Here is a 9,127-nt window from a genome sequence, read left to right on the forward strand (position 1 = left end):
AATAAAATTTGAAATTTATCCCCATTAACGGAGATAATGGCATCGCCCAAGGCGTTGATCGAGTTGTTCGTGGCGTTGATACACACACACAACTCCTACCCCCCCCCCCCCACACACACACACACATTAGAGGGCAGCGAGCATTGAAGAGTAAGAGAGAGACGTGAAGTTATAATAAGAGGGGGTGGATGAGGTAATAAGAGGGGTCGATGGTGACTTTTCGCCAGATCTAACAAACTCAGCTACCCATTCATTGCTGAGTAGACAGGGATTCAGAAAAAACTCGACTGCACCCGGGATCGATCTCTGGCCCTTTGCGTATAAAGAGAGTGCTCTATCAACTGAGCTATCGGGGTCCCCAAATATTCTATTGGACTTTTTTAAAATTCAGACGTTATAACTGGGTTTTTTGGAAGGAAGAAACTAATGAAACTCATATTATTTGATTAGTAAAAACACCAAACGAAATTTTAATATTATTGTATTATTTTAAATGACAACACTGCGATAGAAATGAGTGGTGACAAGAGATGGACAAAAGAAAACAAAAAATCGGATTTGCTACTTGCTAGGTTCGACACACACACACACACACACACACACACACACACACAAACACACACATCTTTAGTAGTCACATACATTTCAAATAATAACCCATTAGAGAAGAGGGGTCATGCCTTCACCATAGATCATTGTCATTGCGATCATTATGGTGTAGTAAATTTTGAAATTTACCCCGTATAATGGAATCGTCCAAGGCGTGCGCCTCCTGTTCCCCCCATCTCACACACGAAAGGGCGGTTTGCGGAGTGGAGGTTGGTGGTCGTCTGCCTGTATGGTCGTCTGTGTCGTTTAGTGTATGGCAAAGGGGGGTGGGTGCGATTAATTAAGTGGGATGGGTGGTGATTGGTGGAAGATAGGCAACCGAAGGCAACGAATCGCTGGGGAAGTAGTAGGCTATGGCGCGAGACCGAAGGTGATCAGACCGGTCTTCAGCGCGGCACTAGTTGAAAGGTGATAAGAAGTGAGGACCGCCGCCGGTCTTCAATATGGGACCGATCCCCGGTTCACAGCTAAAAGACCGTGGGACCGGTCCTAGGGACCGGTCCTCAGCGCGGCACTAGTTTTTTCCCCTCTGGATACCCTTTATGCTCGCCGGAGAAATATTTCATACGGGCGTCGGCCATTGTTCCGATAGTTTAGAGCCAGTGTTACTAAGTTACCATGCGTCATAAGCTTGGAATAATAATACATGGAAGGTAAGCGGCTTCGTTCGCGAGGTCGCAAAGTTGATGCCAGTGGGCGGAGCTTAGCCGCCATATTGAGAAGACCAGGAAACGATTGTTTATCATAGAAACTATAGACTTGAGTGATGGAAATCATCTTGTGTTGCCGATTAAAACACTCACTTACTAAGGGAATTTAGTCATTGTGATGTTGTAAAATACCTTGCAAAGGCAATATTAATTAAATTATTTTCTTCGTTCAATTCTGAAGCCAAAGCACTATCACTACGCACGGTTCGATTTCCTTTGCTTGTTGGTTATGACATGAATAAGGAAAAAGGGAGGAGTATGAGTAAACACTTGTAAAATATCAAGCAACCGCACAGAAAGTAATGGAAGTGCAAGCTCGAATTAAAGATATCGAAAAATAAAAAGTGGATCCGGTCGGAATCGAACCTGCGTGTCACGAGACGGCATATTTCGCTTGGCCAAGAAGAGAGAACAGCAAGTAGATCATTCGTCATCCGCTACCAATGCAATCTTACTGGTCGCAGTGGCTCAGTTGGTTAGAACGTTGGCTTCGTAACCAGAAGGTCTGGGGTTCGGTTCCCGGCCGCGTCATGCTCGTCAAAAGCAGAAAACCCCACATGAACCCAACCACAACCGAGCTATTTCGGTCAAGGACAAGGGCAGAAAGCAGACGTTACAAAAGATAAGGGGGTAAAAGTAGAAGAAAGCATACATCTCCTGCAAGAATGGAGGAGGCCCTCCCAACCACCCACCACTTTTAGCTGACTCTTACAGCACAAAGTTTCGGGGTAGGAATCACATTAAAAATCAGGCCACCACTACACGACCGCAATTCTTAATCCTTTCACAGCTAGATTAGATTTCACGTCAAATACGAGTCGATCCTGTACAGTTTTCATCACAGATTAGTCTAAAGCGCGCTCGAGTCGCATCACATGGACTATCTCTATGTGAAACTGCATAAGTCAGTCATGTATAGACAAAAAAAAGTACGTTTGGTTTTGCTTCAACTCAAACCTAGCCATGAAAGGGTTAATGGTGACAACTTAAAATGTGGACGTACCACTGCAGCTATAGCAGTAGTAGAGTAAGCTACCCAATTGCTGCTGGGTGGACAGGGGGAACCGGATAAAAATTCTGGCTGCAAAGGGACTCGAACCCGAGACCTTTGGCGTGACAGTCCAATGCTCTACCAATTGAACTAACGGGACCCCCGCTACTAGAGCTATGAATTACCATAATTCATCAAAAATTAAGTCACAAAATGCTATTTACATTTTATATTTATTTGTGTAAAGTGACAAAAAAAAAAAAAGACATTATTACACAAAATATCATGGTCACACAAAAAGGTTCATTGTTTGATCATAATTCAATAAGATTTCAAAATAAAACAAAAATCCCAGCAATTTCATTACTAGTTCATCATTAATAGTTATTACAGAAGTCTGTTATGGCGAGACTGGATTTTACGTCATTCATCATTCAATCCTCTACAGTTCAGAAATTAGCCCCTGTGATGCGACTCGAGCCCTCCGAGTGCTCGAGGTGAAAGCTGTAGCGGATGGAATGATGTTTGACGTGAAATTCAGCCTAGCCAGGAAAGGGTTATACTTATACACAAACATATTTGCCTCTTTAAAAAAATCACACAAGTTAATAATGACATTGTTACTGCCCTGTAAATAAAATAAATTTGTTAAGAACTTGACGGCTTTTACACATTAGCTTCTTTTTCAATTGTTCAGTGTACAGTTTACCAGCATAGAAATACCTGACCTGAATATATTTCTCAGCTATTGCTTTTAGTAGAAGAATCAAATGATTCTCAATTCCCTCATGATCAAACATATGGGAATGAAATAATGTAGAAAAAACGGGTTTATTGACGAAAGACTTCATGATGCTTTGCAAAAGCTTAAGGCAATCATATCGATTGAAATGAAAATTATCTTGACCTACAGTTGCAACATATTTTCTGAAATGCTTTTCGGAAATTAAACAGACATCAATAACACCCTTAGAAGGAATTTGCAACCCTCCTTTGTTCTTAAGAGCAATCAAAGAATGTATGTCAGATAGCTCATTTTCAACTAATGCATTTGAACACTGTTCACAAAGAATTCTTTGTTTCAATTTAAATGCAACAAATCCAGCAATGTAGACGACAATTTTATTTGAACAAGTGGACAACTGATCATAGTTTACATCAAAATCAAATGAACTACTGCTACTGATATCACTACTTTCACACACCTCTTCAGACAAGACTCGGTTTGTTGATAAAGATGCATTGATTCGAATCCCAGAAGGTACATCACGGCTTAAATTCTCTCGGCTGGAAACACTTAGAATGGGTACGGATTCCAGAGGCAAACAGTTCCCTCTTTTCACTTCTTCAATTTCATTGTGCGTGAGGAGTTGCTTGTATGCTTTTGAGAACTGTCTAGCTGTTGGATTGTTATTGCAGCCTCCCATAGTTCTTACCTTACCAAAAAAAAGTTCAATGTGATCTTGACTAAACTTGTAAGTCAATAAAAATTTCATACATGAATCTTCAGACATTACCAAACGTCTGTAAATGGAAATAACACTATCAATACAAACAAGAAAACCAAGAAAGCCAGTCTTTCTTCTACTGGAAACAAGAGACATACCATTAACAGATAATGTCATGGACAAAATATAATTTTTAACTTCTGAGAGAAAATTTTCAGTTGCTTCAAAATTACATTTACTCAATGGGGATTTCCATCCAAATGCCTTCATATTTCTAGAATTAAGGATATCAAACAAACAATTAAACATTTTCAAAAACTTAATAGTTGCCTCACATCCTTCAAAACCAGGGATATTTTCTTTAAGACAAAATTCAAGAGAAGAAGAAACTGAATCACTAAGAGTTTGAGCAGCTAATTTTACATTCATTTTTTTCTTAAACCATTGCACATGACTTGCTTGTAATTTATTACCCAGGTGCAATCCTTCTCTTTCTTGTAACTCATGTAATAGTTCAATATAGTCCCATTTGATAAAATCATTACCTACACAAAAAGACTTTTTTTCTGCAAAAGTATTCCTTACCAATTTCAACATATGACAGGCATCAAGAAAAACATAAATAGGCGAATCAGTAACAGGATGAGAAAAGTATGGCTTTATTTTATCACTATCTACAATTACACCAAGAGACTTCAACATAGACATATTTGATGGACAACCGTCATGTGTGGATTGACACTATCTCAACACCTACTTCATGCAGTTTTTTAATACATGAATTCAATCAATTTTTTCTTTCCACCCCATTCAAACCATCTAATAAAAAATACCCAACAGGCAATTTCCAACTGCTATTTAAGCATACTATCATAAAAGTTAGAGCTTCCTTTGCTACGGGAAGATTATCATCATCAATTCCTGTACCAACATCCACATAGCCATGATACTTGCTGCCATCCCATTCCACATGTTGCCTAATAGACATTTCATCCATGACAAGATTACATGAAAAGGTTTTGCAACCTTTGACAGTTGTACAATATTGGAAAGAAAAGTAAAAGCTGATTTAGTAAAACCAGGTGACCCATCCACAGTTTTATACCACTTAGAAATAGTTTTTGGATGAGGAAGACAAGTATCAAAAGCTTTTCTTACATATCGATAAGCTTTAGGGGAGTAAAAATGCAATGTCATAGCAAAACTTCTAATTTCTGGAGAATACTTAACAGGTACAGACATATTTTCCATCTTCGCTAATTTCCGTTTCAATAAATCACCAACCCCACCCCCACATCTTTCTAAAATATCTACACTAGAGTCACTAATCATCTTTTTGTTTCTAAGCTCCATTACTATACTTTTTAAGTCTGCATTTTTTAAAATTAAACGTCTTTTCGACTGCTGAAGCATTTTAATTTTCTTTCTGCATGATTCTAATTTATGACTTTTATCTTCTAGAGCTCTTTTAAAATTTTGTTTGGTTGGTGTATCAACACTCGTAGAAGTAGAAGGGATAGCAAGATCATTTGGCAATGGAGCATTACAGTTGTCTGAATTAGAAATGGAAGGGGGAGGCTCTCTTTGAGCTGGCGGTTTTCTAGCTTTGTCCCCCGAATTTTGATAGTAAGAAGGAAAAGACAAAAAGATAGTAGGTACTGCACCTTCTCTCAATCGAACAATATTGACAGAAGTTCTGTCAATGCATTTCTCCTCAAAGTGGACAGAACAGACAACAGTATATTTGGAGGGAATAAAATTTTCCCTTCTTATGGAATTTATCCACAGCTTTCTCCGCTCTTCATCCTTGGGGAATCTGAAAAAAAACAAAACAACAACACATTGTTGTCACTAATGTCTTAAAATAGCATTACAACATTATTGGTCACCTGGTAACATTCTTACTGTGACTGAGTGAGAAACATGGGTGTGCTATTCTGTGTGGTAGCAAACCATTTGTTCGAATAGCACTGTTGTTGATACAACCAAGTGTTAACCTTTCATAGCTAGTCTGGACTTCACGTAAAATATCATTCGATCCTCTACAACTTTCACTGAGATATGAGTCCTGTGATTCGCCTCAAGCACTAGAGGCACATCACAGGGACAAATCTCTACGTCAAAACTGCAAAAGACAGTCATACATCGACAAAAGTAGGTTAGATTTCCGTTCGGTTGAAATGTAACCTAGCTGTGAAGGGGTTAAAACAAGGCTATTTTATTTAATGCACACATAAGGTTGGGAAATGACTTTTGCATATCAACAAGACCTTGTTGCTTAGCAAGTAATGTAATCCTTTAGACGTATGATCATAAATGTTTTAGTTAGCAATAAAAGAAAAATACTCACTTGTGAAAGGTGATTCCTGTACCCTTCTCCCTCTCAGAGCGATTGGTGCAGCCAAATGCGCAACAAGCAGGCATCTTTGGTTATTCCTGTAGAACACAATGAATAATTAATATGGTTCAAAAATATTTTCCAAGAATGAGTGATAGGTCAGTGTGATGAAAATGTACAACGAATTCTTTTAGACAGAAGATGAAATAAACGTTAGATAGTAAAATCCAACCAATCTTAAGCCTTTTACGGTTAGGTTGGATTTCAACCGAACCGAAATCTAACCTACATTTGTCGATAAATGACTGACTTTTGCAGTTTTCACGTAGAGATTAGTCCCCCATTTTGAAATTTGATGCACACATAGACAGCAAATGAGTTGGTACTTTTCATCTCAACAAGACCTTCTTGTAGTCTTGTAGCTGAGCAAGTAATCCTTTGGACGTATGATCACAACAGTTAGCAAAAAAAGAAAAGTACTCACTGATGGACGGTGATTCCTGTAACACTATCCTTATCACTGCGATTAGTACAGCCATATCATCTTTGGTTAGTCCTTTCGAAGTGACTTTTCTCACCCCCCGGATGCTAGTCTTCATAATAGTACACCCCCCGGATGCTAGTCTTCATAATAGTAGTCCACAATTGTTGTATGTTTAATCCAAAGGTTGTAATGCAGTAATTTGTTAAGTTTCTTGTCACAAGTTGCACAATTAAAAAAAAATCAATCAAATCCAAATCACAAAAAGCCGGCGACGTTTTTTTCAGGAATCCAATCGGCCGGGGGGGGGGGGGGGGGGGGGTGAGAATACAGGCAGCCTAGTCCTTTAATTCCTGTAGAACAAAATATTTTCCAAGAATGAGTGATAGGTCAGTGTGATGAAAATGTACAACGAATTCTTTTCGAGAGGAGATGAAACATTACTATTAATGTTAGATAGTAAAATCTAACCAATCCTAACCGTCCAGCTTCAGCTAGAGCCAAACCAAGGCCAAGGGTGACGAAACAGTCTCTGATCATCGAGAGTCAAAGGCTTTCCGTCAGTAAAATAATGTCGATCTAAGACTAATAATAAATATCGCCTTTACCATATACATCCGATAACTAAAACAAATGAAAAAACGATTAGACTAGAATCTATACTTGTTTTAAGAAAATCAAAGTGGCTGAAAACTGAAAGTGAAAGTGAACGTGCCATGCCATAGCCACATCACATTCACAGGGAGAGATATCTGAATTCGACTCAACTTAGCTATCAAATAGTTTTATTTCATCTTTAAACATGATTTAACTGATAAAACGTATTTGCAAACATAATTATGAAACAAATTTAAGGTTGATACTTACTTGGAAGGAAAAACATCCACTGATCATCTTGATTCGGATGTCCACCGATGAGTGAATCACCGTAACTACGGCCGTAACGCAGGAATGTTTTGGTATTCCCAATATGGCGGAAGCGGCCAACGGTTGGCTTCAGTATTATGACGTCATCTTCCTTCCATCTATTTTTATTCCAAGGTCATAAGTCATAAGTGACGTTACGACTGTTGAAGAGTGTCACAAGGTGCGTTCGCAACTCGCAATGGATGCGAAGGCCGCTTATGACCTTAAAGTGTGGAGAGGTAGACGTGGACGTTACAATCACCAACAGAACAACGTATCTGACAAGAGAGCCATTATTATTTATTTAAAGTAAAAGAAAGGGGAACAGCTCATAGTTATTGAGCAAAACAGAATACCATTGAATATATTGACAGGAAAAATCAAAAATACATACAAGTAAACAGTAGTAATGCAATATAAAATCTATACATGTAAGTTTTAACCAAAATAAACTATACTTCACCCAGGTTGCAACCGTTTCATTAATTCCCACTAAAAATGAAATTATTAATTACATGATGGTACAAAGTTAACTGTTTATAGTCCGAAAGGAGATTAAAATCAATTAACAAAATTGTTCACACAGGGTGCGGTGTTCCAGCCTGTTCAGATCCAAAATTGTTCCAAAATGAAACACATAGATCGAGTGTTACTTCCTCATCTTTACAAACATTACATTGTATTTTGTTCATATTTCTCAAAAATTATATTGTTCAAAAGGGTTCAAAACATATTTGCCGGGCGCTATGTCCTAGCCCCGATAAAATTACAAAGTTCAAAGATGCAAACGCATTTACGGGGCTATGTCCTAGCCCCGTCAGCTCTTCACGAGCACAAATTACAAAAACACAATATCGCTTAGAGCCCATAACCGGGTACGATATACAAAATGCTGGCCATATTAGGCCCACTTCGGCTACAATACAGCCTAAAACACAATGCTGGCCAACACACAGGCCCAACACATATCGCCTGAGAGCCCATATTCGGGTGCGACATAAAGTACTGGCCACTTTGGGCCCTTTTCACTGTGGCTTCAACATAGCCAAACAGAATTCCAGCCAACACACAGGCTGTACAGGTCGTTCTTCTTCGACCTCAAATCGCAGACTGCCAGTTGAACATCGACCCAAGCCGAAACATAGGACAGGGTATCTAACGGTATCTCGGTTGATGCATAAGATTGATGAGGGTGTCTTCACACTGATGGAACATGATAACCCTCCGTTCTTTCATTGCCTTCATAGTATACACAAGGGAGTCCCTATTCCAACACCCATCCTACACTCACAAATCATTTAATTATATGGGTTGGATTCTACCCGAGACCTTGGTGGGTAGGACAACTATCTCCCTTTGTTATATAGAAGGCATTTCTTTACAAAGAGTATTACGCCTCCGATAACGTCATCATTATGATATCATTTCCACCACACTGCACGAACAAGTTGCAGCCTTGTGATAAAACTTTCTTCGGACTGCTTAAATCAGCCTACAACAATGCCGTTGACAACTGGCTACGAACCCTGAAAAGAGTGTTACGTTCTTAGACATTGCTGGCCTCTTTGGAAGTGTCTATTTAAAAAAGATGGGCGTCAGCGTAGTCATCGTAAAGTTATAGCCTGACACTGACCAAACAATGAC

At 39.0% G+C, this 9,127-nt stretch overlaps 1 protein-coding gene across 2 annotated transcripts; it reads right to left on the bottom strand.

Annotated features, from left to right (window-relative positions):
• Positions 1-2,524: 2,524 nt before the first annotated feature.
• Positions 2,525-7,574, bottom strand: LOC144957440 (THAP domain-containing protein 1-like). Of its 2 annotated transcripts, XM_078888701.1 has the most exons (4): positions 7,445-7,570; positions 6,581-6,930; positions 6,109-6,194; positions 2,525-5,574 (listed from the first exon to the last, which is right to left on the bottom strand). In XM_078888701.1, the coding sequence occupies exons 3-4, from the start codon at positions 6,180-6,182 to the stop codon at positions 4,653-4,655; spliced, it is 996 nt and encodes a 331-aa protein (XP_078744827.1). In that variant the 5' UTR covers positions 6,183-6,194; positions 6,581-6,930; positions 7,445-7,570; the 3' UTR covers positions 2,525-4,652. The 2 variants fall into 2 exon arrangements, with proteins under 2 accessions (XP_078744827.1, XP_078744828.1); XM_078888702.1 differs by lacking the exon at positions 6,581-6,930 and having other exon boundaries at positions 7,445-7,574.
• Between the last annotated feature and the right edge of the window lie 1,553 nt (positions 7,575-9,127).

The sequence above is a fragment of the Berghia stephanieae genome, chromosome 12, assembly GCF_034508935.2.
Source record: "Berghia stephanieae isolate SIO BIC M18660-M18661 chromosome 12, UCSD_Bste_1.3, whole genome shotgun sequence".
NCBI lineage: Eukaryota > Metazoa > Mollusca > Gastropoda > Nudibranchia > Aeolidiidae > Berghia > Berghia stephanieae.